The sequence below is a fragment of the Polistes fuscatus genome, unplaced genomic scaffold (assembly GCF_010416935.1).
Source record: "Polistes fuscatus isolate 324 unplaced genomic scaffold, CU_Pfus_HIC Scaffold4, whole genome shotgun sequence".
Lineage (NCBI taxonomy): Eukaryota > Metazoa > Arthropoda > Insecta > Hymenoptera > Vespidae > Polistes > Polistes fuscatus.
The window spans coordinates 6,253,902-6,275,258 of record NW_025113118.1 but is presented as its reverse complement, the minus strand read 5'-3'; the positions used below and the strand labels follow the sequence as shown (position 1 = coordinate 6,275,258).

At 28.2% G+C, this 21,357-nt stretch overlaps 4 protein-coding genes across 12 annotated transcripts in view; 2 read left to right on the top strand and 2 right to left on the bottom strand.

Moving 5' to 3' along the window:
• The window catches only part of LOC122520741 (transcriptional activator protein Pur-beta-B), a 502,193-nt gene that overhangs the window by 460,522 nt on the left and 20,314 nt on the right, over positions 1–21,357 (bottom strand). The gene's annotated exons all lie outside the window — the stretch shown is intronic.
• On the bottom strand, positions 5,322–12,201 carry LOC122520731 (osmotic avoidance abnormal protein 3-like). Its single transcript, XM_043640962.1, has 6 exons — positions 12,160–12,201; positions 10,467–10,538; positions 7,931–8,709; positions 7,177–7,860; positions 6,562–7,106; positions 5,322–6,126 (listed from the first exon to the last, which is right to left on the bottom strand). Exons 2-6 carry the CDS (start codon positions 10,536–10,538, stop codon positions 5,699–5,701), a joined length of 2,508 nt encoding a protein of 835 aa, XP_043496897.1. The 5' UTR covers positions 12,160–12,201; the 3' UTR covers positions 5,322–5,698.
• On the top strand, positions 12,485–14,046 carry LOC122520745 (cytochrome c oxidase assembly factor 7 homolog). Its single transcript, XM_043640996.1, has 3 exons — positions 12,485–12,690; positions 12,768–12,902; positions 13,330–14,046. Exons 1-3 carry the CDS (start codon positions 12,585–12,587, stop codon positions 13,791–13,793), a joined length of 705 nt encoding a protein of 234 aa, XP_043496931.1. The 5' UTR covers positions 12,485–12,584; the 3' UTR covers positions 13,794–14,046.
• Positions 14,073–15,428, top strand: LOC122520740. Of its 2 annotated transcripts, XM_043640983.1 has the most exons (3): positions 14,073–14,112; positions 14,212–14,452; positions 14,541–15,428. In XM_043640983.1, the coding sequence occupies exons 2-3, from the start codon at positions 14,234–14,236 to the stop codon at positions 15,378–15,380; spliced, it is 1,059 nt and encodes a 352-aa protein (XP_043496918.1). In that variant the 5' UTR covers positions 14,073–14,112; positions 14,212–14,233; the 3' UTR covers positions 15,381–15,428. The 2 variants fall into 2 exon arrangements, with proteins under 2 accessions (XP_043496918.1, XP_043496917.1); XM_043640982.1 differs by lacking the exon at positions 14,073–14,112 and having other exon boundaries at positions 14,119–14,452.

Sequence of the window (21,357 nt, the reverse complement as noted above, 5' to 3'; positions counted from 1 at the left end):
ACTCATAGTTATCATAATAAGCGGATTTTGTATACTAAATGAGTCCATACACATTACTCTGATACACAAGGTATATAATAACAATGAATAAACAATGTAAATTTCTTGAGAGAAATTAAAAAAAAAATAATTAAAAAAGTAGGTTAAATTCTGTCATACTCTGTTTCAATATACTTTTTAATGCTTTCTTTATAATCACTACCTCCTCATTCTCTATAGTTTTTTTTTCTATATTACATGCCACTATTTCGTTATATAAATTCATACAATTTTCATTAATAATAAGTTTGTCTGCAGTACGTTTATATTTATTTTATTCGTTAACATGAGCCATAAATTTTGTCTTAAATTCTTTTAAATAAAGAAAACAAATATTTATATTGTATATAAAAATATTAAAAAGAAAATAAGACATTGGTACCTGACAATGGTTTATAATTAAGAAGAGAAGGCTAGAAAAATGACGTGAAAATATAAAAAAGTCAAATATATGCAACACTTCATTCTTATACAGGAATGTTTCAACTCGAAGAAAAAACTAATGGGCGAGGGATAAGTAAAAAATTAATTAGATGCATGATAACGTTTTATATGTAAATACGAGAGAGAGAGAGAGAGAGAGAGAGAGAGAGAACTCATCTTTATTCTGACTAAAAAATAAGCTAAAGAAAAGTGAAGAAAACTAATATTTATTCATGAGTGTTGTTTCATAAAAGATCTTATGAATAACAATGGAATTATTTACAATTTACACGTGTAATAATATGTATTCGATGAAAAAAACAAATTAATCTAACTAATTTAAAATGAATTAATAAAAAAAACAAAACGAAAATGCAAAGTTTCTTGCCGTTAATTGAGCCGTTTATTTTAAACTGGCCCTGAGTCAATTTTAATATTTTTTTTTTTTAATTGACCGTACATAGCTGAAGGTTGACTGTCATAAAATAATATTACGCGGAAAAAAAAAAAAAAAATAGCGTAGGTCATCATCAAGATAAACGGTTAAATTGTCTATTGAAAAGAAAAAGAAAAAAAAGGAAAGAAAAAAAATCAATTTAAAAATAAAAACAAAAAGATTGTAATCGTGGGCAATCAAGTTGACATAACTTTGATATTGAAGATAAAAAGGGGGAAAAAAATTAAAGATTAAGAGAGTGAGAGAGAGAGAGAGAGAGAGAGAAAAATATAGTGTTACCTTTAAAAACCCGAATATGAGTACTGTTTACTCTCAACGTTTGAATTAAACGAAAGGTCAGATCTCGTTTTATCTTCTTTTTTTTTTTTCTTATTTTTTTTTTTCGAAGTTTCTTTCGTAGATCTTACGTAAGAATATGTAAAGTCACGATGAAATAGTCCTTTGTAGAAATGTTCACCATGAGAGATATAAGGATTAATAAAAACCAAAAAAGAAAAAAAAAAACATAAGAGAAGAAGAAAAGGAACAAAAATAAATGATAGTAGATTAAAGAATTATTTTTTTTTTTTTTTTTTTATTAAAGCAGATATATATTGTCATTTGATTTTTATTTCTATCATTATATTTTTTTTTTTTTATAGTTTTTATTTTATACTATAATAAATATATAATATATTAATTATAATATATTTATAAATATATATATATATATATATATAATATATAATTTTATACTATAATAAAATATATAATTATTATATAATAATAGAGTATCTCTATTATTAGATACTCTTTTCAAAATCAATAAAAATAATCATTTCGAAAATATAAGATATTAAAAAATACAATACGATCTTTTAACGAATGATAATTCGTGTCAGATTATCTCGCATAATTCTCATCTAAGGGAAAAAAACATTAACATCGCAAATAGGGAAAGTGGTATTATCCGTTTTTATTTTCTCTTATTTTTACTCTCTTATCTGTCTTCTCACTCACTCGCTCGCTCTTTTATTCCTTATTTCTTTCTTTATTTCTCTTGTATCCATACGACTGCATGTTACTGTCGTATTTTGTATGGGAGAACAGAGAAAGTAAAGTTTATCCCCCCATCTGTTGTACGTTGTGGTAGCTTTCTTCATCCGAAACTGTTCTCTCTCACTTTCCTTTTCTTTTAAATATATAACTTTATGTTTCTTTTCTACATATGTATAGGTGTGTATATCTGTGCATGTGTATATATCTGTTATATATTTGTTTGAGAGTGGTACGTTTACCTATGGGTACCTGTAATTTTCTATAATTGAAAAGAATTATTTTGTTTTTGTTTTTATTAAAGCAGATATATTGTCATTTGATTTTTATTTGTGTCATTATATTTTTATTTTTATACAAGTATCTCTTTTAAAATCTATAAAAATAATCATTTTGAAAATATATTTATTAATCATTATCTAACCCACTTTGAAATATTTTCAACCATGTTGTATCAATTTGTTTTTTTTTTCTTTCAATGAAATATTTCAAAGATACTTTTCTCTGATTCTATTCGATCGGATTATGTTAACATAATAATAATAATAATAATAATAATAACATTAATTTGAAAAATATTAATGTAAAGTCATGAAAAATAAATCATTGATTTTTATGAATATTTTACGAAAATAAAAAATAATATAATGATGATAAATTCTTTTAATGATAAATTTTTCAACTACGGAATAAAACGAAGAAGAATATATAGAAAAGATTCTATCGTTCGGCATTTGATTTGTATTAATAATGTGAGGAAATTTCCATAGATTGGAGTAGAGAGACGAAATCATTCGTAAACATAGTACGACAAGTTATTGAAATATGAACAGAAAAAACAACGTTAAAACCCGAGAGAGGGTGTAAAGGAAAAATAGGAGAATGATCAAAGAAGAAGCGTATGATTATTAAATTGATGCGATTAGGTATGCGAAATATGACGATATACTTTTTTCTAGTATTAAATATAAATGATTATATAATAATTAATAATAATAATATATATATTTGTTCTTTTACGAAAGATCATATTATATTATTTCTGTATTCTTATATATATAAGTAATAATAGAATAAAAAAAACTTTTTGTAATTTTCTAATATGAAAAAGAAAAAAAAAGATTATAAATTAAAATATTTATAATTATTAATAATATAATAATTTATATATGCATACATTTACCAATATTTAATTACTTATATCACACATATATAATTTATATAATAATTATTTAATTTAACAAAATACTTACCACATGGATTAACAAAAATACTGGCTAAATAAATAATAGTAATATTTAATATTTGTTTATATAATCAAAGTATATATGCATGTATGTATATATGTATATATGTCTATATGTTTTTATATATGTATGCATGTATGTATACATATATGTGTGTGTATTTTACTATGTATATATGAAGTCGAGAAAGAAGTACTTTCACTCTTCCTTCGATTCGTCTCTTTTTATTATTTTTCTACTCGTCGAGAGACTTTCGTCCGAACGAACGAAAGCGAACGCGTCTTTTCTGTTATATATATATATATATATAATCTTTGTAAATGTTGTATTTATATTTTTACGAATACTCACTTATCAAATGAAAGTCAAATATAATACATAAAAAAAGAATAATTTGTAGGATATGCAAAAAATAGCCAACACGCGTTTAGATTAACATTATCGCGAAACATTTCATTCCTATCTTTTCACTTGCATTATCTATTTATTTCATTAATTTATTTTACTTTTTTTTTTCTTTTTTTCTTTCGCTTAACTATACGAGAAAGTTGTTGCACTTTCAATTATTTAGAAATATTCAGAATTTTATTATCGGTTAAAGAAAATATAGATGTTTTCATTTTAAAAATTCCGTTAACATGAATAATTTGTTTTTCTTTTTTTTTTTAGGTTAAATTGCACGTTCCTTATAATACTGGCTAAAAAAAAAGATATAAATCAATTTTACCATACTTTTCTTCTTTTTTTCTATACAATTTTTTTATCTAACTTCTATAAAACAAAATAAAAATAGGATGACTCTGCGGTTACTTCAAGGGGAAAACATTTTTTCAGAAAAATGTAATGTTTCAATCAATCACCTCCAACCATTGCATTTTAATCCTTTTTTTTTTTTTCACGCGAAAAGAGTCAAGTAATTGACGAGGAGTGTATAAGCACTTTTTCTATTACCTCATTGCATTTAAAAAGAAGGAAAAAATCGTAAGAAAACTAACGTTATCGTATCGTTTAAATTTTGTCTCGATAAATTTTGTTCCTATCTCTAACCAAAGTGTCGACATTCAACTAACCCAATTACATAACGCTACTTATGCTAATTAAAATCAAAGTAAAATGTATTTAGAAATATATTCCGGTGGAAGAGAATTAATTTTTGAACAATCAAAGATAGAAATAAAAAAAATGAAAGTATAATTTAGCTATCAATTGTAAATTGTAAACATGGTATACATCATTGAATAAATGAACAAAATTTGCTTATATTTGAATGGTTAATTGAATTTGCATAATATCTTTGGATCGTATGATAATTGAGTCTCACGTAATATATTTCTCGGAATAAATTATAACACATAAGGAAACTTTTTTTTTTCACTTACAAATGCCAGATAACTATAACCTTACCCTTCCCCTCCTCCCACACACCTCTCCAAATCTTCACGCGCGTTAATAGTTATTCTCGCTTTAAATTATCAATTATAATTTCGTCTAGTTTTTATATAAAAAAACCTGCCGTTCTATTTTCTATTTGAAAATTTTTCTTTTCTATTTCTTTTTTTCTTACATAACGTAGAGCTGTTCATCGTATTTACAAAAATGACTTTATTCGATAAACGTTAATTATGTTATTATTTTATCGTTTCTTTTGTGTATTACTTATTTTCTTTTTTTTTTATAGTGACCCATATTATAAGCGTTACGAATCAATTTCTGCAAGAATATTTAATGGAATGAATTTTTTCCTACATTAATTAGTATGATTTGAAAATTTTATTCGAAATTTTTTGTTTTATTATCGTTAAAAATTTGCATTTAATTCCTTTCTTCTATTTGGAATCTTTTTGGTGAATTTTTCTTACGTGTGTGTAGAATTGAACAAATTTATTTTACGATTGTCATGTAATATGTTTGAAAAAAAGATAGAGAAAAAATGAAAAACGGAATCGGTGAGTTACGTCAATGCCTACGTAGGATTACAAAAAAAAAGAAAAAAGAAAATATAAGATAAATAAATTCGTAATGGTTTGAGCGGACCATCGAGTGGAACACACAGATACAACGTAAGCGCGTGTTTAACGTGCATATAGAAAGTAGACAGATTTATAAAAGAAATATTGCTCTCTCATGAAATATTACATTTATACATTTTTTACAAGTTATTAAAGTAAAGAACAAAGTTTGATCACAATGTTTGCGACGACAATTTCAACACGTTAGATGTTAAATATGATCAAATCATTTGCGAAATACTTTCTGAACTTAATGTACAAAAGCACTGTAATTTTCTATTTTATTACTGGAATGACTAGTCCCGATCGTTAGTAAAAATATTTCGAAAATATTCTCGACACCTTTGATTTGTCTTGGTTGCTTGTAATAAGTTAACGTAAACATGATATTAATTAACGTAACGAAAAAAGAAAAATAGAGAAATAAAAACAGCGATTATGTCAACCGCAAAAACTTTATATACAAATTCATGAAATCATCAGTTTCGTCAGCTTGTTGGGGAATGGAAATTTCTATCGAGATCAAGCAAACGATGTCGACGTAATTCTTCTTCTTGTTGATCCTCATTAGAATTTAATCTTGAATTAATCTTTCCATTAAAATGAAAGGGAGTGTTAATAATTTGTCCATTTCCTTGCGGATAGGATGGTAAAGCTTCTAAAATCCTTGGTGGATTTTTTCTGGTATTTGTAACGAATGAACCGTAAGTTTTGTTCGTAGGATTGTCTTCGAAGGTCCACGCATTTTTAGTCAAATTTCCAGGAAGTGGTAGATGTTGACTTGGTTTGTAACCGGTAGATTCGGTAATGGCAGGTGCACTGCTTTGCAAGTTCAAAGCGTTGAGTTGAAGGTAGTTGTTAGCTGGCGTTGTTGTATCCTCTGAGCCACCAGACTTGCTCAGACGACTTCCTATTTCTGAAAGAAAAAAGAAGAAATAAGAAGAGGGGAAGAAGAAGGTGCCGTTAGTTTCCGCCTTGCGTTCATACGACATACTAAACGTTAGTTCTTACACCGATAGGGATACTCCGAGCGAATCGTGAAAGCGTTGCTTGCTTGCTTCGTTGCTTGGTTACTTTGTTGCTTATATTTCATATCCATTTCTACTTTCGTTTCTTAAGTGTTTAGCAAACGATCCTTTCGCTCGAGTATACCCGAACATTAAAAAGCGGACATTACATTTATTACTTTAGAAAAGAAAACAATTGTTTTGCTTAGAATTATGCAAGAAAAGAAAATCTATACTTTTGTTCATAACGGTAAGGATTAATCAATATTTTGGATACATATTGATATAGAGAGTGCATACTAAAATTTTATTATAAATATTAACCCAATAAAAATGATTCCTACCAAATGTTTTGGCTTCTCTGACACGTGCCAACAAAGTATCAATCCTATTCCTTCGAAAATAAGTGTCGACAATGTCAAGCTTTTTGGTAGTCTCAGTATTGCTGTTATCATTGTTTGCCTCATTAGTAGTCTCCTTCGAAGCAACATTAATCTTTCGATACTCCTCTTCCTTTCCATTGTTGCTGCTATTGTTATTGTTAAGATCTGCTTTTAATATCATACTGGAATGTGCCGGCACGTTATTAACGGTACCATCGCGATATTGCATGGACGTAGGTGGTAAGGGAATGTATGTTGATGCATCAGGAAACCTCCATCGATTTAATTCCTCGCACCAAGTAGCCGATGCTCTTACCGATGCTACGTCACGGAGTGGACAACCTGGTCTAAGATGTGGTATCATTGCTTCGCATAATTGTGATGTAAGTAATTCTCGTCGTAAAAGATCGCGACGTTCAGCATCCCATGATGCTTGAAGATCGGCTGCTTCCGCTTCTAATTGCCGTACTCTTTTTGCCATTCTTTTTAATGCATCTTCCGTAGACCTGATTAGAAACGACTTGTTTAGTTTGATAAGAGATAAATGAATGAATTAACATGAGAATTGTACTGAACCTTAGTTGACCATAAACTTGGAAGACCCCGCCATCTTGACTGCTAGCTTCTAAGACACCAGCAAGAGCTTGCAATCTTTTTCTTCTCTTCTCTCTTCGTTTCCTTAACTCAGTATTGTCAAGAGCCTCACCACCAATGGTAAGTTTTTCTAATCTTTTTAATACTTCTTGTTTAGCGGCCTCTCTCTTTTTCCGACGTTTTTCTTCGCGTTCTTTATCCAATTCATCCATAACAAGTTTACCTTCAAGCAATGCAGGCTTGCCGTTAACATTCTCGTATCTAGATTTCAAAAGATCAAGTTCCTCGCGTAATCTTTGTGCTGATAAATTCGAACTTTCGCATTCTTTTCTCAATTTTTCAACTTCGTCGTTATATTCCCTTTCTCTTAGCTCAACGTTTTCATCTTGTTCGTCCTTGAAAAAACTAGTTTGATCTGGTATTTTGTCACTCGATTCCAATAATTTTCGAAGTCTCTCCAATTCTAATTGATATTGTCTGAGTAAAGCATCTTTAGGATCCTCGTTAACGATTGGCTTATTTTTGATGCAACGTGCTCTGGCTGCGTATCTAAGTGTACTCAATGTTTCTTCGGCATCGATATCACTTGGACTGATGCAAGCTATCATCAACGTTCTTGCATTGCCACCAAGACTGTCCCTCAATAACCTAGTCAATTTACTATCCCTATGAAAATATCGTAAATAAAATGAAACATCTTGAAATATCCAAAATAAAATAAAAATAAGAATTCTACCTGTATGGTACATGTCGGCCATTACCAGCAGCCAATGCGCTGATAACATTACCAAGAGCAGACAAGCTTAAATTAATACTGGCAGCTTCTTTCAAACGATCCCCGGTAGCCCCAGTTCTCGTTTGTCTTTCGGAACCAGCCAAATCGACCAAATGAAGTCTCCCTCTTCTAATAGCGTTACCACCCTTGTCATTTTCATTGATGGCTATTGCTTCGAGTGCCAGTGTTAAAACAGCGTGACTCCTCGAGCTTGCTGCATTCATCTTTGTGGCCGCGGCTGCTCTTTTTCGATCGCCTTGTTCGATCAAACGAGCGCATTCCGCGGCGTCCTTGACCGTGACCTCGCGCAAACCACCAGCCACGTAAATTCCTTTGGTAGAATCTTCTTTCAACATCAACAACGTTTCTCCCGTACCTTCCTTCAATAAATCTCGCAAACGTTCGTTATATATCTCGAGATAACTCAGTATTGCTAGATAACGTGTCTCTGTACTGGATGTCGAGGTTGCTTCGAAAAGATGTTCCAATGTACGTTCGATGAATCCCCGCATCGTATAAGACTTTCCACAACCCGTTTGCCCATAAGCAAAGACTGTACCATTGTAACCATGGAGTACAGCTTCCACGATGACCGATCCAACATCTTCGTAAACTAATTCCGTGCTTGCCTCGGCACCAAATGCTGCATCGAATTGATACACTTTTCCTCCTGCCAAACCATTCGATGATGGATTCTCCAACGTACAACATTTGGTCAACCTGTCGATCGTCACCACGTTCTACGAATTGATTATTGTCATTTCTTTTATTAATTAACGTTTAACACATTCAATTACGACATTAATTCAATTCTTAATCATTTTTAGATAATTCTTAATATTTTCTTAATGATAGTAATATTAAAATATATATATATTTTTTTTTAATAAAATTATAGAATGGAAAAACCCCAATTGTGTACTAAATTTTGAATAGATCAATTTTTGCAAAATTGATTTAATAAGGAACATATTACGGACAATCGATATTGCAGATTTCCATATTTAAAACCGACAGTCGGTCTTATAGTTTTCTACTTCATGTAAAATATATCTCTTTTCAGAAAAAAATTAAAATTATATTATTTAATAAAAATAAAATCTCTCGCGTATGAAAATAATAATATAAACATAGACATGACAACAACAAAAAATCCTCTATTTTTATCTACATAAAGTTATTAAAAATATTTAAAACAAATATATCAACTTGCTATAAACAAAAATTATATTTTTTTTTTTTAATGCATAAAAACAAATATATCACAATGAATGCAATATAAAGATAATCGATTATCTTTGCAAATTTGTCGACCAACGTCACGGTATTCGTCGAATGCATCGCATAAACTTAATGTTATAACTTATCAAGAAGAATTTAAAATATAGGTCAAGGTTCAAGCATGTCACTTGAAAGATGCATATCTATCGATCCGTATTTATGCACTTATGAGAAAGAACTAAATCGATTGACTCTATTCAATTAACGATTCTATCTATGTATAGAAAAATCAAATGGCTGTGAACAATTCATCTTCCTAATATAAACACACACACACACACGCATACTCTTACAGATACTCATTACATACATATTGTAAAATAAGTATATTATAATATATATAAATTTGTTTAAAAACATTAGTAGTAAACAATTTGTAATAAAATCAAGTAATAATAAATTTTCATTATAGATAATAATTTTAAAATATGTATAATCACATAATATACATAAAAATTTCTTTAAAACCATACACGCATAAATAATAAATAAATATATATATATATATACAGATATTTTTTATTGCATATCATATGCATGCTTATCGATAGAACAAAGTGTATATCGAATCGATATTTCAAGCAGGATAGTCTTCGCGCTACTTTTGCAACGCGCTATGCACGCGACTACTAGAAAATGTCTACATACAAACATATAATGTATATAAATACATACAAAACATAGATACAACGAAAGATAGGAAACATCTTTTTTTTTTCGTTCCAACTTATAAAATTTCGCTTATAAAAAATAAACGAGAATATTGGACAATAAGATAAATGATCAAATGATTGCACATTTTTTTTTTTATTATGAAGATTTTTAAGCAGAAAAAAAAAAGATACGTATAAATGCAAAAGAACGGCATGTCCAGGAATGAGCAAACGTCCCGTTGTTTTGTTGGTACGGTCGCTAAGTTACAATGCGTTCGATATAACGATGAAGGTTTGAGAAACATACAAAAAGGATAAACAAAATTAAAGAAATATGCATGCGTGCCGTGTCACATTTTATGTGGTATGTGTATCTATGTATTTTATGGTATGCATTAGTGCGTTGGATTTAAGTGGAAAAAGTGCATCAATCAAACGGATGTTTTTAGTCAATGCTCTACTGCTCTACTGCCCGGTATAATTTTTTTTGTTTATTTTTTTATTTTTTTTTCTCTTTTTTTTTTTTAATTGTGGTTGGTTGATTGTTGATTCACGTGACGTACCCTGCATCCCTGTTGTTGCTCCCGATTGGACATGGGCCGACATCTTACGGCTACTTTTACCGACTCGCTCATCTATAAACAATTATATTCTAATTTATATTGTTTATATTATTTTATGTGTATTAATAATTTATTTATTATGTGTATTAATTAATTTAGTAAATTTATCTAATTTACATTGTTTATATTATTTTATGTGTATTAATAATTTAATATGTCTTCTTTGTTACTTTCCCTTTTTACTTATGTGTTCTCTTTTAAAAAAAAAAAAGAAATTACGAATATGACAACAAATTCCAATTCTCTTTTTTATCTTTTTTTTTATTTACAAAAAGTTTTGACCAAAAAATATTGAAAATAAATATATTCAATTTGTTGTAGAAAAAAAATGATATCGAGTATACGATAAATTTTGTAGATACTTGAACGATCAGTAAGATTCTTACTTTATCAATTTCTCTATTAATAAAATATTATTTTTTATATGAGATAATTAAAAGGATACGTTCCTTTTACAATCGTTTAACAAGTCGTTAAATCTATCTTGAATTACTATAATAATTAAAGATGTATATATATATTTTTTTTTTATTTATATAGATCTATATATGTTTCTATTAAATTTAAGTATACAATTAATTTTTTCATATAATTAATTATATATTCTTTTGAATAATTTATGAATGGGTTGATACAAAATAGTAAACCGATGAATCATTTAATACGTTTATGATAAGATCGTGAAAGTTAAGATATAATAAGCGATAAGTTGGTATATTTGAATAGTTAGACGCAACAATAAAATCTATAATAAAGTGTCTCTATCTACATATGTATCTTCATGTTTTACGATCGAATATTAAGTATACTTATATACACATAGTATGACGAACGTGATATATAGATTCATATGTTATTCACAAGGTCAAGACTACTTGTTAGTCAAATATGTAAGACAAATATCATTATATATGACAAGTTAATATTAGACCAATAATCGTATTATTATTTAAATTACTATCAATTAATATTATAATTACTCGGAGTTTAATAATATTTTAATATTAATTTGAATATGATATAAATATTGAATTGTCCGTAAAGTTCATGCTAATTGATAAATTCGATGAATATTTTTAACATACGTTAACACACTTTTGTTGAAATCTCTAAGAACTTTCCAGGCAATTTAATTTCATAAGCATTGAGTTACTTGAAAAGTTCTTATTGTTTTTCAAACAAATTGTTTACTTTCTTTTATTTTTTTTTGTAATAAAAATATTGTTTACTTTAGCATAAGTAAAAGAAAAAAGAAAAAATAAAGATTTCAGAGCTGATAACATCGTAACCGACTGACCGAGTATACCCTAAACTTCGACCTACTAAAGCAATGTCTAACCCCTAACTATAGTTTTAAGGTCTATATCAAGACCATAATAAAACTGCACGGTTGTATTACGCTTTAATAGAAAAGAAAAGAAAAATAAATAAAAAGATAAATTTTTTTTTAAATCAAATGAAATAAATAAAATTTCATAAAACGATAATAACAAATTCAAATTATCTCAACTATGATTTTAATATTTTTATTATTAACATCATTCATATTGTTATCATTCGTATAATCATCGTATTATAACAATTTTATTTATTTTTTATTAAAATATAACATTTTTATATAAAATTTACTTACCTGGAAAAAGACGATATTTTATTTCCAGCATGCGATGATTGTAATGCATAAAAATTAAAAATTGAAATATATAAAAAAAATAACTAAAACACTTTTATTTATTTTTTTAACAATAAGTAGGAGAAAATAATGATGTACAGAAAGAATGTATACGCGAAACGACGTGAAAAGCGGAACTGTCGAATTTCACGACTTACGCGACACCTTTCGCGTCGTCATTTTTGCTTATGCGCATGGCGCTCGTTCAAAAATACCAAAGAAACGCGCGTTCAATCAATCCGATCACGCGATTGGTCATGCGTTCTAACTCCCACTCCTATCATCTTCTCTCTTACTCTCACACGTGATAATATATGATGTGATTCTGTACGGTGTTTAATTATCTTCGTACGATTTACACAATTTGTGTATGAAAAAAGATAACAATGTCTTTGTCATATAATTTAAAAAAGCCAGAAGAGGTTAAAGAATATCTGAAAAATCTTCACATCGAATATAAATTTGGTTGTTATAGCGAAAAAAATCCAGAAGGTGCGAAAAAATGTCATTTTCGATGAACTTAACCTATACCAACGAACGACTACCAATAACAATTTTCATATTTTTAGTTTGTCATCTCTTGGGTGACTTCAACGAAGCCATAAAAAAGGATTTTAAGAAGGCAGGAGAACTTTATAAAGCAAATTGTGATGAACGTAATTATCCAAGAAGTTGTACCAAATATGGAGAATATCTTATTATCGGTAAGAAGTTAAATTATGTCAATGACTAGATGGCAGCATTTTAGTTTAGGTTTTTCGGTCGGTAACCGTCTTTGAATTTTTTTTTATGTCAAAGAGAAGTACATAGAGGCTCACAAGTCCACTTTTCGCGTAACCATATTCATCTTGATTACTAACCTAACCACCAGTGGGCGATAGTAGGTATTTAATTCAGAGTAAGCGATGACGATTGACGAAATTATCAAAGAATATAGTTATGACGGTACTAGTATTGTACCGTCATCGCGTTAAATACCTACTATCGCCAACTGGTGGTCAGGTTAGTAATTAAGATAAATGTGATAACACGAAAAGTGGACTTGTGAGGTAATGTTATGAAAATAAATATGGAATATTTTTGTTTAAAGAGTTTAAGGCTTTATATTTTATTGTTTTTTTCTTTTTATAGGTAGAGGTTTTAAAAGAGATATCAATGAAGCATACAAATACCTAGTAAAAGCTTGCGATTTAAATAATGACAGTGGTTGTCTTCACTCCGGTATCCTTGCTATAACCGATGAGTTTGATGATAATCGTTCTGAACAAATTAATAAAGGAATATGTAGGCTAAAGAAGGCATGCCACGATCTCAATTCCGAGAAAGCATGTTACTTTCTCTCAGGACTTTATTTAAAAGGAATAAAGGATTATGTAAAACCTAATATTAAAGAGGCTTATAAATTGTCGGTTAAATCCTGTGAATTTGGAAATCCATATGCTTGTGCAAATGTATCACAGATGTATTTAAGAGGGGATGGTGTTGAAAAGGATGCAAATTTAGCCAAACTCTTTCAACAACGAGCTGATCAAATTGAACGTGAATTGAAACATTCTAAACCGTTACAGTTTCAAGAAGGAATTCAGGTTGAATGACAGGTTGAATATAATATTATTGCAAAGTCATCAGAAAAATATTGTTTTATAATGATAAATGTATTTCTATAAGATATTATTTATACCATGTTATTGGATATTTGATCTGTAATGTTGGTAATACTGGTTAATAGTATTACGTTTATAGGCTATGTTAAAGAGTCGAATTTAGATCAAATGAAAAGATATGAAACTAAACTATTTTAAAGGATGTAAATGAAATTTTGTGAATAAATAATAATAATAATAATAATTTATATATGTATATATTAATTATCTTACACATAAATATTTAGTATTAATTGTGTATATATTTTCGGTGCGTATGAATAATTAACATTAATTTATTATTAATATTTAAGTTTCTTTTTATAAAATAGACAATACTATAATATAGTTATTAGTATAAATGCTATAGTTTTCAGATATCGAAAACAATAATGGATGTAAGAATTTTAAGAACGATATTGCACAGCTGTGAGGATGCAGAGAAGAATATTGAAAACACGGAAGAATATAAAGATTTTCTAAATATAGATGCATTTGTACCAAGATCCGACATTGTCTTACGTGCCTTATCTACATCATTTTCTAATCTTTTGTGCTACAAAGTATCCAAAGAAGCTTATCAAAGATATTCTGTTCGTCTTCACGTTATTGTAAGTTTTCTTTTTTTTTTCTCGTTATTAATAATCTATATACAAAAGATCTATATAAATGAAGTATAATTATCTAAATTTTTTGCAGGATACATTGCGCGAATTATTACGCATAACAGAGAGATTTCAATCTCTGCACATATTTCGAGACGGAGAAACTACGTCAAAATTTGTTGAAAATTTAATGGAAAAATATCTACCGGATGTTTTAGACGAATGCGTGCCTATTTACACATTGACATCATTAACAGGAGCGTTAATGTGTCTTGCTAAATATAATACTCGTTTTGTGTATTATATAGAAAAGATAATCGCTAAACTTTCTTATTTAGAATCTACTAACGAAAGTGAAAAATTATTATGTTATGCTTTACAACAGAGCGCACAACTTGGACTTAGTTTATCCACGAAAGAAAGAATATATTATTCGCAGAGATATAAACTAATAGAGGAAGTGTTAATTGAAAATTTTACTTCCACTTGTCTAAATATTAATATAGAAGCTGATAAAGATTGCCAAGAGATTATTGAACATTCGATAAACGAATTACTCGAATTCGCAGCTCTATCACCGTTCATATTTCAATTAATATGCAGTTTTTTGAAAGAATTGTTTGTACATTTAGAATACGCACCTACAGTTTTAACATTTATACAAGCGACATTGAAGCGAATCCTCGCTCATTGTCAAAATAAGGATAAAGATATATTAGATCTTTATCCAAAGTATTTGCATTCGTGTATCATTTTATTAAGAATAGAACCCCAGTATCATACGTCTAATTCGAAAGCTTATATATTGGAAAAACTAACAGAATTTTATGAATCTAATAAGGAGGACATTTTGATTTTACTCTCGCACTTTCCCGAATGGCTTCCGTTGATCTCAAATTATCTAGATAATCAATTTATTTGCATAAATAATTAATAATTTATAATAATATATGTATATAGACTGAAATATATTTTTTAAATATATTATTTTATCTATCAATCTCATAAAATAATTTTATTTCGATCAATATCTCGGTTTCAAAAGTTTTTCCGACAATTCTACAAAACTCAATAATATTTATACGCGAATAAAAAAGGTAATATAAATATTAATTAAATTAAATAATAGCTCAATAATATAATTTAGGACAGGGCTTCTCGAATTTGTTTTCTTTCACTATTATTAACTCATAGACATACTATACTCGTAGTTTTGTTAAACTGGTTTTAAATTTTATTTTTCGCTCAGGAACTTTTTATATTTGTTAAAATTTCTATGATCCCATATAAGATTATCAGGGTTTTTTTTGTTTGAGAAGCCCTACTTTAGGATATAAAAAAGGAATATTATGTCTCATAAATTTAAAATATATCATATATACATACGTACTTCCACAGCGAATTTATTTGTTGTCATCAGTCTTCTGATTAGAAAGGTTGACATAAAGTTTTACACTCAGGTCTCATGTAAAATGAAGATGTCAAAGATTTGTGGAGTTTTTATTCTCTTAAAATTAATTAAAAATAAAACAATCAAGAGTCGTAGATGATAAAGAACAGCTCTTAAAATTTTTATTTTTCACTCGTTGGTATTCAATTTGTCACAAAAGTACCAAATTATATTCTTTTTTGTATTCGTACATCGATTTTTTCGAACAATAAAGAGTAATACATCTAAAGAAACCGATTAGAATCTATGTAAGAAGTTTTATATCATAAAAAGTGAACGAAGAAAATAAACGCATGATAAACATATGAATATCATGAAACACATATATGCGCAATGAATTAAAATAAACTTATAAAAAGTATGAACTCGAACGGTATTTTAACTTGACATTTTTTTTTTATTTTCTTAAGATCTCCGAGAAGATCTAAATTTTTGTAATTAATTAATTAATGAACGAGAAATCTTTGTATCATCGAAAACAATGGAATGATTTTCTTTGAAAAGAATCCGCAAAAAATTTAAATAAATTTAAATGATAGAGAATAAAGTCAGTTCAAACGTAGACACTAATTACGCGCGCACGATTAGTGAAATATGATAATGCGCATGCGCGGAAATATAGTACCCGATGCACGCGCTATTTGCGGAAAGAGAACAAACTAACTTCGATTCTTCGATACGTGAAAATATCGAAAATAATCTATTAACGCGCGGGAAATTTAAATTTCGATAGGTTCGAACTGCAATAAACCTTGCATATCGCAAGACGTCTTATTGTTAGCCGAATTATTAGAAACATTTCCATCGGTTACGTTACTTTTTTGTCCAACAATTGTAGTGGATATTAATGACGTAGTTATTACATTAGGAGATGATGGATCGATGACGGATGGGACCGTTAATGCAGGAATTGCAGTTATTGTTGTTGTTGTTGTTGGTGTTGTTGGTGGTGGTAACTGGGAAACGGAAACTGATATGGATTTGATAAGATTAACGGTGGATGATGTTTCTCCGTGTTGGGGTAAGGATTTGCGTCTTTTCAAGCTTTCATTACGCTGCCGTTGATCACTTTGACGTTTCTCGATTTTGCTTTTGTTGTTGTTGTTAGGTTTCTTCAACTGGGACACCTGTCGAAGCCGAAATATGAATAAAGGAAGTTCGTTCTTCGTGAGATTTTTTTACAGATCGATGTAAATATCGTCAAAATTGAATTTTTTGTATAATATAAAAAAAAGTACCATCGAGAGATTGCCGACTGATATTAAGTGAAAATTTCACTTATCACCTATATGAAATTATAATAATAAAAAATGAAGTTATCATCCCTTTGCTTTTTCTCTTTCTTTTTGCTCGAAGATACAAATGAAATCTAATAAGAAGGACAGACACGCGATAGATGATCCCGTCACATATACAAATACGCGCGCGCGCGTGTGTGTGTGTGCGTGTGCATACCAATTAGTGTTTCTCTTCTTTTCTTTTCCGTGATTACACAAAATTCAAAATGCATGTATGTGCACGTGCGCGCATATACAAATTGTTTTCATACGTACGATTTAATTATTTTTATTATTAATATTATATTATCATTATTATTATATTGATATTACTTATTTATTTATTATTATCATTATTATTATATTATATTACTTATTTATTTATTTATTATTATTATCATTTTTATTATTAACTATCTTATATTTTTTAAACGGAGACAGAAATTTGCAACCAAAAAGATTCTCGAAGACGTACGAATTTTTTTCATTTGCTTTTCCATTAATTTTTTTTTTGTTCTTTCTTTTTTAATTAAAAAAGAATTAATATTAAAAATTTGTTAAACTCAAAATACAGTCGATGACATAATATTGAGATTATGACCGCAATAATTTGACATATCGTGTGTTTCTCATTAATAGATTAAAACGAGATAAAAAAGGCTTAAAAATAAAAATAGACAGATCCGTGTGTTTAAAATTTCAAAATTTGACTACGTCGCTGCCAAATAATAATAGAATCCTGAGCCCAGAGAAGTATATACGTTTTAGGGTAGGAATGCCAGTTTTAAAACGACTAGTCGTTCCAACGACGATAGAAATGACTTCGAGAGAAATTTGATCACCGTGCGCTTGAAATTCTATTTAAAATTATAATCCTCCAATATGGCGATTTTTCAGTCATGCGATTCGAAGATATCAGTTCTGCGCATGCGCCTTTATGAACTCGCCCTATCAAATATCTTTTAATAAAAAAATAAACCTTTATTTAAATTCCTAAATTAAAACAATCGAATAATATGGAATTTCCCGCCATTGCTAAATCAATTCGTTTCCTTTTCTTTTTTTAAATAAACCAAAAAAGCTTAAATTTTTTTGTAAATTTTGAAATAATTCGTTCTCAAAAGCTTTGTTTTATAATCCTTCAATGATATTAAATTTTTGAATCCTTCTTTTTTTTAATCTTTGTTGCTCCATTTTCTTTTCTTTTCTTTTCTTTTTATTTTCAATTTTATTTTTATTTAGATTACTTCATATCCCACAAATCTGTGATATTATAATTAGTATTATACACTCGCATGTACGAACACATACACGCATGCACGCACGCACGCGGATAAAAAGAACGAGAACGTGGGTGCATACATTTCTTTTTTTTTTTTCGTTTACACACGTTTTCTTATTTTTCATTTTTCTTTAACTCTCGAAAATTTGTTTCTATTTTTTTTTCTCAACAGATATTTCTCCATTTTATCGAAATAACGAAAGATTCTCATATGAAACAGGAAACAAAAAAGAATAAATTGATACGATTAAAGTGAACTGAAAGATAAAATTAACCCTTAACGGTACACCACCTATTTTATATATATATATATTCCTTTTGTTTTTTAATATTTATAATAATATGTAAACAAAGCGTGGAAATATTGTTTAAATTTTAACAAACTATTCATGAATTATCAAAATATTCGTATATCGTTAGGGTAATTACTTTTGAACCATTAAGGGTTAATAAACAAAGGTCTGGGATTTGATGAAACAAGAAACTAAAAAATAATTAAATATTTGTAGAAAAAAAAAGATAAAATTAGACAACTTGAGGTCCGCATTTTGTTGGTGAGTATAACGAGCGGAAGTTATTAAATCGATGGTTTGTGTGCATTGGTAATGATGGTACTAATTAATCATAATAAGAATAATCTTAATAATAAGTATAATGATAATATAATCGTAGCAGCAGCAGTGATAATAATAATAATAATAATAATAATAATAATAATAACCAATAGTGATAATAATAGTAATAATAATAATAATTATTAATTTATATTAACTAATAATAATAATATGAATCATAATAATAATAATAATAATAATAATAATAATAATAATAATAATAATAATAATAATAATAATAACTAATATAATAATAATGATGATATTAATAACTATATTAATAATAATAAAAATAATAATAATAGTAATAATAATGACGATAGAAATTCGCATAACTGTTAAGATAAGGATTTTAAAACGAAAATAAAAAACAATAAAAGATAATTCAAAAGAGAAAAGGACGAAGAATTATGTTCGCCATTAAATTGAGGGGAGAAGGAGGAGGAGGAGATGGAGGAATATTGTAATGAAAATTACCACAACAACGAAGATGTGATGACAATGATCAATCAGGGATCATGATGATAATAATAATAATAATAATGACGATGACGTGTTATGATAATAATAATAATAAGAGTTAATTAATAAACGTATTAACGGTAGAATTTTCATACTTATGGCATGACATATTATAATATTAGTGCGAGCCGCAATTTTTCACGTAAAACACGGGGAAAGTTCTGTACAAGTGTTTTTGAATTATTTGTTAATTTTTCTTTTTTTTTTTTTTTTTTTCTTATTCTTCCTTCCTTTTTTTCTTTCTTTCTCACTCTTGCACACACACATTCTCTCGCATACACACGTGTACGTTATTACATTCGACGATCAAACTGTTGCACATACATACAAACACTCACACATACTTGTATTCTCTCTCTCTCTCTCTTTCTTTCTTTCTCTCTTTTTCTCTTTCCCTTTTCTCTCTCTCATTCGTATTGAGTTTATAATATTTTTCTAACACCATGCAAAGTGTGTATGGTATCAAATCTTTTATTATTATCTCTCTGCATACTTTTATTACAAAGCCAAATCGATGATGATAATTATTAACGTGAATTAATTGTGTTTTGCTCGTGTGGGCATTTATGTATGTATGTATGTATGTATGTTGTGTGTACATATTTATCATTTTAATTAGAATCATTTGTTTGTGTTTGTGTTGTTGTTAATGTTGGCCATATGTAGGTATGAAAACCCTACGTAATAATAGCAGTGTGTAATAATGATATAATAACAATAGTGAGAATTTAGAACTCACTAAATATTATATATAAACGTAGATGTGTGTGTCAGTGTGTGTGTGTGTGTGTGTGTGTCGTGTGTGGGACTTATCGGCAAACCACCATTTCTTTCTTCCATTTTTTTTTTCTTTCTTTTTTCCTTTCTTCTCTTGATACTATGTATATATTTATTTATGTATATATATATATATAATATCTAAACCAAGAATCGCCGATTACCACAACTGCACAAACGCCTGTAAAATAGCAAACGAAACATCCAAGCTATATTCTAACAGTCAACTTCTTCTTCTTCATCTTCTTCTTCTTCATCATCATCATATTAATTTTTTCCTTCTTATTCTTTTCATCTTCGACCTTTTGACCTCTCGACCTATATGTATGTGAATAAAAAGAACAGTTTTCGATAGAGATAACTAATGGTCATATATAAACTGTGTCCCAATCTTGTTTGTATGCGAATAGTTTAAATAATATTTCCATTTGTATTCTCTGTATTTCTTTCTTTCTATTTTTTCCCCTTGAATATTACCTTTTTTTATTAAATAATTAATTAAGTAATCAATCAATCAATAAATCAATCAAATAATCGATTAATTAATTAATTATTTAGTTTATTTTATTTATATTAATTTTTTTTCACCCTTTTTTCTTTTAACCTTCACCGGCGACTTCTTCTTCTCCGCTCTCTCTCTTTTCTCTCTCTGTCTCCCTTTACAGTATTTTTTTTCTTAGTATTTTTTTCTCGTTATATTTATTTATTTTTTTTATTTTTTTATCTTAATAGTTTTTACTTCCTTCACTAGACACAATTCAACATATAGAAAGTTTTATCACTATAATTTTTTTTTTTATTTAATTAAGTAATTAATTTTAATTAATATATTTATATCATTTAATAATTATTATTATTATTATCTTAAAGCTGTCTAAGGACTCGCTGCGTGGCAGGGAGTATGTGAGTTTTTTCTTTTCTTTTCATATTCCTCTTATCTTCTTCCTTCCCAACTTTTTGAAATCCTGTGTTTTCTTGTCTCTTTTTCT